Source organism: Lytechinus pictus, chromosome 6 (genome assembly GCF_037042905.1).
Source record: "Lytechinus pictus isolate F3 Inbred chromosome 6, Lp3.0, whole genome shotgun sequence".
Taxonomy (NCBI): domain Eukaryota; kingdom Metazoa; phylum Echinodermata; class Echinoidea; order Temnopleuroida; family Toxopneustidae; genus Lytechinus; species Lytechinus pictus.
Window position 1 is genome coordinate 4,943,733 of NC_087250.1, and position 14,702 is coordinate 4,958,434.

At 39.2% G+C, this 14,702-nt stretch overlaps 1 protein-coding gene across 1 annotated transcript in view; it reads right to left on the reverse strand.

The window, feature by feature from the left end:
* Window positions 1–14,702, reverse strand: part of LOC129263896 (splicing regulator ARVCF-like) — a 101,749-nt gene that overhangs the window by 41,726 nt on the left and 45,321 nt on the right. Inside the window, exons 7-11 of the mRNA XM_064100748.1 lie at window positions 14,003–14,064; window positions 12,208–12,299; window positions 7,124–7,350; window positions 6,350–6,492; window positions 5,208–5,387 (exon numbers count right to left, since the gene is read on the reverse strand). Of these exons, the coding sequence (XP_063956818.1) occupies window positions 5,208–5,387; window positions 6,350–6,492; window positions 7,124–7,350; window positions 12,208–12,299; window positions 14,003–14,064 (704 nt within the window). The remainder of the gene's footprint in view (window positions 1–5,207; window positions 5,388–6,349; window positions 6,493–7,123; window positions 7,351–12,207; window positions 12,300–14,002; window positions 14,065–14,702) is intronic.

Here is a 14,702-nt window from a genome sequence, read left to right on the forward strand (position 1 = left end):
GTTCTATCGAATCATTTTAATGGTGGCATGAAGAACGCAATGGCAATGAAACTGGCACACAGTGATGTTTTATTCGTTAGCTTTTTATTGTGTCTTTCAGCGACATTGCTTTACATGTTTGTATTTTACCTTTTGGTGGTAACTTTTGCCTTTAACTTTTTCTTGTCTTTGTATGCAGGAGCATATCATTCAGAATGCTTTAAACTTTGGTACATTATTCAGGAGCCGTGTAGACATTCCGTAACATTATGTAATAGGCCTAAATTTTCTAGATGTTCCTTTTGTTACAATGGATTCACATATCGTTATACGTTGATTTTGATCAGTTGCAATGTTCTACTAAAGAAAACATTTATAGTCTCTGCTATGTATGCATTTACATTTGCATTCTTCCGAATCTTTGTGCTATGCCGATGAGTATGGATGTTTTCCCAATGCATTCTTTAGATGAGAATGAATTTACTTCTTTGTTTAACAATTCACATACCCAGTTTCTTCCTAGTCACGGAGATGGTGCAGATAACTTTGAAGAAAGTATTTCTGAACAGCTAAATCATGAAATGCAATCTCTTTCCGTAACAATCGATCCTAACGACCTTTTATCTCCAATATCTGAATCTAAATACTTGACTGAAAATAAATTTGTTAAAGAATATTCCGCCTTTAAAAAAGATATGTCTTTCTTCCAGTTTAATATCAGAAGCCTCTCAAAAAATCTGGACAATTTCAAATCATTTCTTGACACATTATCTTTTGATTTCTCTGTTATTGGATTATGCGAAACCTGGCTGACAGATGGAAATTATCCATTACATCTTTTAGATATGTATTCATACTTTGGGAATAATAGAAAAAACAAAACCGGTGGAGGTGTGGGATTGTACGTCTTAAACCAGTTTCAAACGAAGTCTTTAGAGGAATTAAATCAAATGTCAGACCTTGCTGAAACTGTTTTTGTTGAAATTATTGTCCCAAGAGGGAAAAATATTGTCATCGGGGAAATTTATAAACCACCTCAAGCAAATCCTCTTGATTTTTTTGAATTACTTGAGGGTCTTTTATCTGCACCAACTCTACAAAATAAAGTATGCTTTATCATGGGAGATTTTAACCTAGACCTCTTGAAATGTAACTCGTGTAATGTATGTCAACAATTTTATGATATAATGCTTTCAAAATCGTTTTTACCTTTAATTAATAAGCCCACTCGAATATCTGATGTATCTTCAACCCTTATAGATAATATTTTTACAAATGTTGATCAATGCTTAAGTTCCGGAATTATTATCAGTGATATGTCTGATCACTTCCCCGTATTTACTTTTTCCCCAACCCCCGACCATATCATAAACTGCTCAAGGTCTATGACCCGTAACTATTCTGAAGACAATTTATGCAAATTTAGAGAATGTTTAGCACAAGCCGACTGGTCCCAGGTGTACACAAATTCCGACCCTAATGAAGCATATAATATTTTTGTTAACAGGTTTCTTAATTTGTATAATACCAACATTCCATTGAAATCTTCATCCTGGAACTACAAAAAAACTCCGAGATCTCCCTGGATCACTATGTCTCTTCTTCGTTGTATTAACCGGAAAAATCGTCTCTTTTATAAGTACAAAAAAGTTAAATCAGATCAAAGTAAACGTCGATACTCTTCATATCGTAATACCCTTACTACTTTACTTCGGACCGCTAAAAAGAATTATTTTTCTAGACAATTTGAAGAAAACAAATATGATGTCTCAAGTACGTGGAAGGTTATAAACAATGTTCTAAATAAAAAACCAAAATCACTATCTATTTCTACAATTATGATTAACAGCTCCGAAAATAGAAATCCAATGTTGATTGCTGAAACATTTAATGATTATTTCATAAATATTGGCCCAAATCTTGCCCGCGACATTCCCAATTCCGATGTTGATTTTCGATCGTTTTTAAAAGAACCGAACGGTCAATCTATATTTTTTACTCCTATTACTTCTCGTGAAATTATGATCATTGTTAAAGATTTGAAAACTAAAAAAAGCTCTGGGTATGATAACATCACAAATTTTCTATTGAAGAAGACTATAAATGAAATAGTACAACCGCTAACTTATTTATTCAATTTATCTTTAATAACAGGGGTAGTACCAGAAAAAATGAAAATATCAAAGGTCATACCGATACATAAGAAAGGTAATAAACATGATATTGGAAATTATCGTCCCATTTCGCTCTTAAGCTCTTTTTCCAAAATTCTCGAAAAATTAATATACTCCCGCACTGTTAATTTTCTAAATAAATATAATATTTTATCGAAGGTTCAATTTGGTTTTAGAAAGAAACATTCAACAACCCATGCATTATTAATGTTTATAGATAAAATAGCTACATCTATAGACGCTTTTTCTCATACTGTTGGTTTATTTCTGGACTTCTCCAAGGCCTTTGATACAATTAATCATGATATTCTTATTTTCAAATTATCACATTATGGAATACGTGGAAAGGCCTTGGAGTGGTTCAGAAGTTATCTATCTAATCGTCAGCAGTTCGTATGTATTAAAAATCAAGAATCTCATAAAAAACTTATTACATGTGGAGTGCCACAGGGGTCTTTACTAGGCCCTTTATTATTTCTCATTTACATTAATGACTTTCAAAATTGTTCCAATATTCTTTCATTCCTTCTGTTTGCAGATGACTCCAACATATTTATCTCTCACAAAAATCCCCAATCTCTCTTACAAACACTAAATCATGAACTGATTTTTGTTCTTAACTGGATACATTCCAATAAATTGTCACTAAATATCAATAAATCAAATTATATCTTATTCAGTAATACGATCGCTAACTTACCCGGACCTGTATTTTTAAACAACACACCTCTTGTAAAGGTTGACACAACAAAGTTTCTTGGCGTATATATCGACAGTAAATTAACTTGGAAAGCCCACATTAATCACATTAGTAAAATTATATCCAGAAATACTGGTGTCATCTGCAAACTTAAGTCATCTTTTCCAACACGTGTCTTGTTATGTTTATACTCCACCCTAATTTTGCCGTATTTAAATTACGGTATCCTTTCTTGGGGGAACAGTTCAAAACTTCATATCAATAAAATTTTACTTATCCAAAAAAGACTAATAAGAATTATTAATAATGCAAGTTACCGGGCTCATTCTATGCCACTCTTTTATTCATGTAATGTTCTACAAATTTATGATCTTTATGCATTTAACCTTGGAATATTTATGTTTCAACTCTCAAGAAAAGAATTACCTATTACCGTATCTTCTCTATTTAGAAGAAATGACGAGATTCACAGTTATCCTACTCGTCAAAGTCATTATTATCATCTTCCACGTACTCGTACAGCTTTTTCACATAAAACAATTATTGTCACAGGTCCATTATTTTGGAATGAACTACTAACAGACTTCAAAGATTGCAATTCTATATATACTTTTAAACGTAAATTGAAAATTTATATTTTAAACAAATATCTAAATGACAATTCATCGGCTCCCTAGACAAATGTTCCTCTTAACTATTGTTAGTCCACCTCCCTTTGTATTTTTTTCTTTTTGTCTCCTTCTTTTTCTCGTTTTTTTTTTTTTTTTTTTTTTTTTTTTTTTTTTTTTTTTTTTTTTTTTTTTTTTTTTTTTTTTTTTTTTTTTTTTTTTTTTATTATTTTTTTTCTTCACATATTGATATTAAAACAAGTTGACAATTACTTATATTTAATTATTAGGGAAACTATAAATTACAAGCTCTGCTTTTTAAATAGTTTGCCCTTCATATTCTCATCTTATTGATATATCTGTCTCCAATCCAAACGTTCAATTGTATAACATTTGTCTGATTTATTATGAATTATGGTGATGTATTGTATTATGTTATTATCAATGATTTACTGTCTTTCGATGGACGTTAAATTGTACAATGTATTTGATATTTTATGAGATATGAAAATAAAAAAAAAATAAACCAAAAAAAAAAAAAATAAACCAAAAAACCTGACCTCAGAATACGGGCCTAAAAGGGTTTAAGTTCTGCCATGCTTATTTAATTGTGAAGTTACATGTAGGTGATAAGAGATTACATTGAATAGTAATTGTTTCTCTGGGCTTGCCGAACATTTTGTAGCGTTGTTGTTTGCATTCAACACGCGGCATGAAGGAGTGCATTTTGTGGTGGGGTTCACTAACTTTTGAACACAACCGAACATGCATAATTTATATTCGGATTATACTTGTCTAAGAGAAGCTGAGAACTGTGTAAGCATTGTCGACTGAAGAATGAACACAGAATAGTGCAAACCTTCAAACAGTTTGTACACATCTATGGGATCTAGCCTTTGAATGTAGAATTATTCAGAATTCCATTGGTTTATTCATCAAGACGGAGACCGTAGTTGGTTAGTCATACACGTAATACTAATGGGCAAGTCCACCCTAACAATATTAAAGAAAAATTCAACAAACATAACACTGGAAATTTCATCGAAATCGGATTTAAAATAAGAAAGTTATGATATTTTTAGAGTTATGCTTGCTTGATTTTTCTCTATTGATTCAACTCAACATTTTTTCTGGTGTGGATTTGACCTTTCGAGGATTTTTTTATGTGGACATTCACTAGTTGATGCGATGAACAATATGAGTATGTCATAATGGCCTGTTATGCATTCATGGCCTGCCAAGTCAGTGGAATGAAGATCTGTGTTACACAGGGTATGCACACGAAAGCACACACTACCTGTCCACATGATTAGGGCAAAATCAATTATGTTGTCACACATAGTGCCACCGCATTCTTATCTATGCTGCCGTACTTTGGCAAAAGGAAGCAAGTTATGAAAGTATCATTTGTTGTAAATGAGCAACGTGTGTTCATCATTTACAAAGGCGTCAATGCAATTTAACAGTATATTTTCTTCAATGTCTTTCCATGGCACGATCATTTCTTCCCCAAATTTTGCCTGAACGTGCAACATACAAAGGGTGTTTTTCGGAAACAACAATAGCTCAAATTTGACTGATGTGTCACTTGCTTCCTTTGCCAATGCTGGGCAGTTTGATGTACTCACGCCACATCCACTAGTGGACATACATGGGAATATCAAAAGGTTCTTAAAACACATATTTGGTGATTATCACTGAACTGCAAACGTGCCCCACATTCACACACACCACACATACTCATACTTGGGCCCGGGCTGGTCGCAGGACGGGGATGGTCGTAGTTATCGCGGGGGTTGACCCCCGAGGCTTCCTGGCCGGCATCGCTTGGGGCGACCTCGGGGTCAGAGGTCAAGGGGTAATCGTCCCAGGGGTTACCGTAGTCATCGACCCCCGAGGGAGGGGTGGGTTGGATTGGGGAGATGACTGGGAGGGAGGGATGGTAGGAGAGCATGCAAGAAGATGAATATGGAAAGGAAAATAGGTTAGCAGGTCATTGAGGATTGCATAAGACAAACACATATCATGCAGATTATGGACTGCTAAATTGGAGTTCAAAGCAGGCAAGGATAATCAGGTATTTAATATGAAAGCAGATATATATCAAGATATCAAGATGGCAATCACTGATTTATGCTAAGTAAAAAAAAAAGGCCCTCCTAATACATTACAACAAAACATTGTGCTTTGATTCATGTTACAGGGGGACAGGGGGGGGGGGCCGAAAGAATTGGGAAGATAGTGGCAATGGATAGGGGATGGAAAGGGAAAGGAAGGAAGGCGAAAGGGAGAAGGTACATGTAAGAATAGGTACATGTAGAAGGTGTAAAGGAATGGGGAATGCCGGTACAGGGGAAGGGGAAAATGGAAAGGACGAGGGGGGGCAGGAAAGAATTGAGATGATCGAGGCAACAGTTGGGGGTGGAAAGGGAAGGAAGAGGGAGGAAGGCAGGCGAAACGTGAAGGGGAATGGAAAGAAGGTGAAGAAAGAAGGTAAGAATGGCGGAACAGGGGAAGGGAAAAGAGAAAGTGCAAGGGGAGAGAAGAATTGGGAAGATTGAGGAAACGGAAGGGGATGGAAAGGGAGGGGGGAGGGAAGGCACAAGGAAGAAGAGGGGGCATGAAAAGAAGGCAAGGGAAGAAGGGAATGGGGAATGGCGGTACAGGGGAAGAGAAGAAAGGAAAGAACAAGGGGGTGCGGAAATACTTGGGAAGATCAAGGGAAGGGCGAAGGAAAGGGAATGATAGGAAAAGGGAGACGGGAAGGGAAGAATGAATAGAAGAGAAGCGAAGGGGGAAAGGGGAAGAGGAAACGAAGGTACAAGGGATCATATCGAGGAAGGGGTGAGGGGGATGGAAAGGGGTATGGAAAAGTGGGCGTGGCATACCTGCTGGTGGAGGGGTGTGGGCGTACTCCCTGTATCCTGATGATGACTGGTAGGGTTCCTCTGTCTTTGGCAGTGAGCTGTAAGGATCCGGTCCGATGGGGGAGGGAGCACGGTAGGGCACATCATCACCAGCACCATCAAATCTAAACAAAGGGAAAAAATAAAAAGATATTGGTTATTTGTCGAAAAAACATACAATTTATGGTGACAATTTGAAGAGGAGTATTTAAATGCTGCTGTTTTTATTCAACATAATTATCATCACCGTTGTTATCATCATCATCGTCACCATCTCCATCATCCTCTACATCTCCTGTCATCTCCTTCACCACTACCAAAATCATCATCATAATAGTCACAATGGTCATTATCATGATTACAGCTGCCCTTACCATCATCATCAACGCAATTTTGAAAATATTCTACTGTACAATCACCAACCGCTAACCTAAACAGTACCTTTGTCATCATTAACATCACCACCACAACCATGATCAACACCATCATCATCACCATCACCATCATCATCATCTCCATCATCATCACCATCATCATCGTCATCATCATCGTCATCACCATCATCATCACCACCATCATCACCATCTCCATCATCATAATCGTCATCATCATCATGACCATTTTCACCATCATCATCATCGTCACCACCACCACCATCATCATCATCACCATCATCATCATCATCATCATCACCACCATCATCATCATCATCCTCCTCCTCCCCCTATTCCCTCTACTGCTCCACCATCTCCTCACCTATCCCTGGTACCGTAGGGATCTTCCATCTCCACCACCCTCGGGTCCACCTCTCTAAAACTATCCCTTGGTTTGGTGTCACTGCTGTAGCCATTATAATCATCATTAGAAGGTGGAGGGGGGTCTGCGTACCCATAGCCCCCCTGCCCGCTCTCTGACGGAGGGTATTCCTGGTAGTTGGAGTGATGCGGGCTTCCGTAATCCGATTGTCTTTCATAGCCTTGTGACTGCAAATGAGAAAGAGTATGAATATGAAAACATGAGTCCATTACTGTGAAAATTATAAAGGTCTGGGAGTAAAACTTAAACAATCAATACATTTGATCAGCTTACCAACAATCGCCGAATACTACTATTAAATGTACATGTAACACTACAAATGTTTGCCTGATGTAAATGGTAAAGACTTTTTTTTACCCGATTGCTAAGAAAACACAAATGCTTGTAAGCAAGCAACCAAAGGACCGACGGCTTGTGGTCCTCTCCATGGGACTGGGTAATGAGGATTAACGCTTTACCAAAGCGCACTAGCGCACCAAGTGGGAATCGAACCCCGGTCAGCGGAATACGAAACCCACGCTCTATTGACTGAGCTACTGATTACTGTTTTGAGACAATGATTACTGATTTGAGACATTTAATTAGTATTGTAGCATAATGAGTTATGCCTTTAAGATGTATTTCATAGTTAAGTCGTAGAGGGCGATATTTTCATGTAGTGATATGCTTTACGATTATTGGAGAAGTACGTCAGTTCGCTGGGAGCTGCGGTGGCGTGCGGTTGTAAGATGTAAGCTCCGAATAAATCAAGTTGAACTGTATACTGAATATCTCCCAAGTTGCTTCATTTGCATGATTTAGGGTGAGTGAGCGGGTGATCCGGTGTATTTCAGAGGAGCGAGAGAGTGTACCACGTTGCACAATATACTTTTGTGAACGAACCTGCCCCAAAAAGAGATATAAAAGTGAGGAGAAGCGTGGACCGGGTTCTGGAGACTGCGAGACGGCAGAACGCTACCCCCGACAGGGCCCGGTTACGCCACACTGGTGGCCGCGGTGGGATTGAACAACGTGGTGTTGGAAGCTCAGACAACTTATATAGGCGCCTGTATTACAGGGAGCGCCATGTATATCACCTATGAAGATCGCCAGGAGAGAGGGGTAAAGAGAGCGCCGAGGAAGGAAGCCTGGAGAGAGGCAAGAAGAGAGCGCCTATGCACGTTGGTGAATAGCACCCGGAGTGTGTGTGTTGGCGACAGCGTGGATAGCGCCGAGGAACGGGAGCCTGGAGAGAGGCAAGAAGAGAGCGCCTATGCACGTTGGTGAATAGCACCCGGAGTGTGTGTGTTGGCGACAGCGTGGATAGCGCCGAGGAAGAGCCTGGAGAGAGGAAAGAAGAGAGCGCCTATACACGTTGGTGAATAGCGCCCTGTGTGTGTGTGGCGGAGATAGTGCCTACACACGTTGGTGAATAGCGCCCTGAGTGTGCGTGGCGGAGGTAGCGCCCATGCACGTTAATGTATAGCGGCTAGGAAGAGTGCCTGGAGAGAGGCAAGAAGAGAGCGCCTATGCACGTTGGTGAATAGCGCCCTGTGTGTGTGTGGCGGAGATAGTGCCTACACACGTTGGTGAATAGCGCCCTGAGTGTGCGTGGCGGAGGTAGCTCCTACACACGTTGGTGAATAGCGCCCTGGGTGTGTGTGGCGGAGATAGTGCCTACACACGTTGGTGAATGGCGCCTTGAATGTGTGTGGCGGAGGTAGCGTCTATGCACCCTGGTGAACAGCGCCCTGAGTGTGTGTGGCGGAGATAGCGCCTACACACGTTGGTGAATGGCGCCTTGGGTGTGTGTGTTGGCGACAGCGTGGAGAGCGCCGAGGAAGGGTGCCTGGAGAGAGGCAAGAAGAGAGCGCCTATGCACGTTGGTGAATAGCGCCCGGAGTGTCTGTGGCGGAGATAGTGCCTACACACGTTGGTGAATGGCGTATTGAGTGTGTGTGGCGGAGGTAGCGCCTATGCACGTTGGTGAATAGCGCCCTGAGTGTGTGTGGCGGAGATAGCGCCTACACACGATGGTGAATAGCGCCCTGGGTGTGTGTGGCGGAGATGGTGCCTACACGCGTTGGTGAATAGCGCCTTGAGTGTGTGTGGCGGAGATAGCGCCTACACACGTTGGGGAATGGCGTATTGAGTGTGTGTGGCGGAGGTAGCGCCTATGCACGTTGGTGAATAGCGCCTCGAGTTTGTGTGGCGGAGATGGCGCCTTGAGTGTGTGTGGCGGAGATAGCGCCTATTGAGTCGGTGTGTAGACGACAGCGTGGATAGCGCCTATACATGTAAATGTATAGCGCCTACGACGAGTGGCTATGAAGAATAGATCTGGAATTCCTTGCAGGATAAGTGCAGCGTGGAGATGGGGATCTCTGAACGTCGAAGAGAAGTACTTGTTGGATATGCAGATACTAGCAACGAGGGAACTGGAGCTGTCCTATGTTGGGAAGGAGCAAGTCATATCCTATGCTAGTGGGGTACTGCATTCAGAAAGCAGAGAAAAAACTACTATGGGGCTCAAAAGGAGTCATGGGCCATGGTAGTATTTCGGAGCTGCAACAGAACTTCTATGGGCGGAGATCAGGACGGATCATCGGGCACTTGGTTGGATCTTTGCAGAGGCAAGGATGGTTGCCGTGGAATTTGACATCAGCAATGAGCAGTTACCAACAGAAAGAACCTTCGATCAGGTAGATCTTGGAAGCAGAGCATCAGTCAGTCGACCGGCCCGATTGGTCAAAGGTGGCTTCAAAGTCTAGTGTGGAGAAGTCCTATTGGAGGATGCGCAGCTAGAGATGAAGCAAGACATACTCTACAGGAAGTAGGAGTGTGACCAAGGTCGGAATGTAACCTGGCATGTGATGTTGTTCTTCAGATAGATAGTTCGAAGGAATTGCGTTGGATGCACATCCGCTGATTGTTACGACAGGGTAACGCCTTGGCCTCCAAAGAAGTCTTTGTAGAGAGAGATCGAGATGATGAAAAGTAGTTCTAAACATGCGCCTTGAAGAAACTCCCAAGAAGGAATCCTCTAGCACTATAATAGAAATCCGCAGAATAGATATTGGACAGAACTTTCGCTATATATTACTTTGTGCCAGAAACAGTCAGACTCTGATGCATTTGATTTTGTATTCAAAATGTTGTTTTATGCCTTGATGTATGCTTAATATTTTTGCTTCCATGTTTTCCTTTTCCTCTTTTCTAACCTTTCGTATGTCATTCTCATCTTGACATTTTCTGATCTCAATACAACTCTGTTTGCTCTTTCTATCTATTTCTGTATATATATTGTTTTGGGTTGTTAATGTAAGAACGTTACTTCCCTTTATGTACTATGCCAATGTATATACCTGTATATTTTTAACGATGTTTTAATGTTTTCTTTTCTTCATGGGAAGAGCGAGATAACGTTCAAAGAAATTCATTTTTATGCTTTGTTGTTAATACCTGGTCCGAGGACAGCCCAGACTTGGGGAGGGGCTGTGTAGCATAATGAGTTATGCCTTTAAGATGTATTTCATAGTTAAGTCGTAGAGGGCGATATTTTCATGTAGTGATATGCTTTACGATTATTGGAGAAGTACGTCAGTTCGCTGGGAGCTGCGGTGGCGTGCGGTTGTAAGATGTAAGCTCCGAATAAATCAAGTTGAACTGTATACTGAATATCTCCCAAGTTGCTTCATTTGCATGATTTAGGGTGAGTGAGCGGGTGATCCGGTGTATTTCAGAGGAGCGAGAGAGTGTACCACGTTGCACAATATACTTTTGTGAACGAACCTGCCCCAAAAAGAGATATAAAAGTGAGGAGAAGCGTGGACCGGGTTCTGGAGACTGCGAGACGGCAGAACGCTACCCCCGACAGGGCCCGGTTACGCCACAGTATCAAAAGTATTTGACAACAAAATGCAAGATAACAAATGAACTTTATGCTCATATTTAAAGGTCAGGTCCACCCCAGAAAAATGTTGATTTGAATAAAAAGAGAAAAATCAAACTAGTATAACGCTCAAAATTTCATCATAATTGGATGTATAAGAAGGTTATGACATTTTAAAGTTTCCATTATTTTTCACAAAACAGTGATATGCACAATTCAGTGACATGCAAATGAGACAGTCGATGATGTCCCTTTACTCACTATTTATTTTATTTTTTATTGTTTGAATTATACAATATTGCATTTTTTGATAGATTTGACAATAATGGACCAACTTGACTGAACCATGTACATGTACTATCAAATAATGCTAATTCCACATGTTCAGGGAGTAATTAATTGTTGTTTCACTTGACAATGAGGAGAAAATTAGAATATGCCATCTTTCATATAATAAAATACAAAAGAAATAGTGAGTGGATGACGTCATCAAATTCCTCATTTGCATACCGACTAGGATGTGCATATAACTGTTTTGTGAAATTAAGTGCAACTTTAAAATGTCATAACTTTCTTATTTTACATCCGATTTTGATGAAATTTTCAGTTTTATGCTTGTTGGATTTTTCTCTTTTTATTCAAATCAATGTTCTGTTGGGGTGGACTTGCCCTTCAATGAATTCTTAACATTGTAACCCCATCAAGGTACAACAATGATGGCCGCACAGGTGACAATGCGTCATTCAGGGGAGCGTTTCATGAAAGGACTTGTTGGACGTTTTATCCGACACGTCCCATTTTATTCGACAGTCCTCATAGTAACAGTGCTTCACAGCCAATCAAAATCCAGAAAAGTTGTCAGATCTGACAAGTTGTTGGGCAAAAACGTTGATGCAACCGCTCCCCTGCTGTGTTTACCGAGGCAAAGCGATCTTAAAAACTACATCGCGAGGTGGTTTTCCGAACTGGTTTGGAAGATCGCTTCCAAGACCGCTTCGACCGTTCTCACTACGCGTTAAAATTCTACCAAATTAGTTTCCAGTACTAGTTTTAGGAACGTAGTGAGAACGGTGGCTAAGAAATGAGCTTGACTTTGACAAGTAGTCATCATCTGAATCATATACAGGCCCAGGCACTTATAAAACATACTTACTCCTGCATCGTACGGGTGAGGAGCATAGTCTCCGCCCCCATACGGGTCATGTGACAGTGATCTGGTTGTGTTGCCGTATGGGCTGGCGTATGCTGTAAAGACACAAAAGACAATCAGAAAAACGGATGAAATATTAAAAATGTGTTCTTATGAAACAATAAGCACTGGATAAAAATATATATCAAAAGAGAATATCAAATTTATTTAGTTAATTATTGCAAAACAAAACAAAAGTTTGATATCTGAGTGAAAAAAGTGAGTTTTAGAATAAGAATGTTCGATCAGTGATACCACATAGGATTGATGAATATTTAGGAAATCAGTATACGCAGAAATCATCCACTGGTAGCTTGCATGGAATCCTTGATTCTGATTGGCTGTTGATCATCGTTACCATGGTAGATGCAATTACATGTAGATTGCAAAGTTACCGTAATAGTAACTTTTATGTAACGGCATCCAGGCATGAAAAAAATGCTTTGAATCAAGGCTTTTATTGGACTCATAGTGGGGCAACTTATACACAGTTTATACATGTAGTATTAAGTATCCTATGCTGACTAGGGCCCCGTCTTACAAATAGTTATGATGGATCCAATCAATCGTAACTCTATGGAAATCAATCAGTGTCATAAATTTTTCTACTGGTAATATGCACAATGTCCTTTGTAAACTAAGAGAAGCACAGTGAATTTTCCAGAAAACAATGAATGCATGAATATACATCATAGTTAGGAAATATTTTGAACATGCATAATGTTGACGTTGCTGGCCTTCCATAGTTGTTATTGATCGGATCAATCGCAAATACCTGTAAGACAGGTCCCAAGGATGGCATCTCACAGCGCTTTGTTATTTCGTTGAAAATGCACTGAGAAAACATCAACTCATCATCATCATCAGCCATTATCAGCCCACTGCAAGGCGAAGGCCTTCCCAAGTTGGTGCCAAAGGTGCTTGTCTTGTGCTGATGTAATCCACCTTGAGCCAATAAACTTTTTGAGCTCGTCACTCCATCTTAATTTTTGTCTACCCCGATTTCATAGAAATATTAAATATTATTAACTATTATCACGTGCGATTAAAAAATAAAATACCCCAGACGGGTATGTCATAAAGCTGTTCGTAAAGCAGACCTGCCAACCTCTGGGAATGAAAAACTGTATTCTGTGATTAAAAAAACTGTATTTTTCCCCAAAAAAATGTATTTCATAATAAAATGCTTGGCGCACTCGCATATCGCAGCGCTCAAGCTGCATGCAAGCTAAAATGCGCACTGCTCTTGCAGATGAAAAAAAAACATTGAAACATGTGTATAACTTCACCCTGGTTTTAACAATATGATTGAAATAAAAAACAAGTTACCTGAAATTACATTGATCTAATAACCACATTTCTGTACGTTTTATGAAATAGAGACATATAGAGATGATTTTTTTCAATAAATTACGATTTTGTAAAAAAAAATTATATATACATGTATATATATATACTGTATATATTTTTTTTTACAAAAACATATTTTTTAAAGAAAAGACATACATGTACTGCCGTATTTTGGTTGCAAAAACGTACTAAATACGCCTAAAACGTACTGGTTGGCAGGTCTGGTAAAGTTACAAGCGACTTAAGTAACGGCTGGTGATCCTTTCTTAAGGCAAGTGGTACACACCTGATTTCCATTAACATTGATTTTAAGGGTCACCAGTCGTTTGTTAAGTCGCTCGTAACTTGTGAACAGCTTTATGAAACACTAAACCAGGATTCCAGCGCGTTGCCAATTTGAAGTACTTACGATCTGAATACTGTAGTGATTCCATGTTGGGATCTTCAACGTTCCTCTCTCCTAATTCTCTTCTGCGAGATACAAAATACAAAACAAATTTAGTTGAAATTGTGGGTGCCTATTAAACTACGCATATGAAGTAAAGCAAGCTAGGGGTTCAATTCACGGTGCAGGCCTTCTGTCCTTGAGTACTACATTTAACATACAATGCATTGTTATATTTACATCAAATATTAACTGAAAATGTCACATGCATTGATTGATACCGATATGTGCACATGTTTTGAAGAAAAAAATTAGACAAAATAATTATCCAAACTATGAAACATGCAATAAAAGAAAATATTGACACAAAATTTCGAAAGCAGCACTGTAAGGCATGCAAAAATTGTGAAAAACCAAAGAATAACTGAACATTTAATATAAGGTTAGTGCTTATTAAAGTTGTTAGGATCACAGCATGTCACAGTTTATGAACATCATGGAAGTACAAGTATTGTAGCATGCAATACAACTTTGCTAATAGAACGCTGATGGCAGGATTCATGAGTATGAATAATATACATGTACATGTAAATATGGTGTTTTATTATTTCATATTTTGCATTGTGAATTGCTACATTTTACTCATGGATGTTCTAATATGGTGTAAATCTGTTTTACTGGAATCGAATAAATACTGAAATGAATTGAACTAAATTGAATGAGA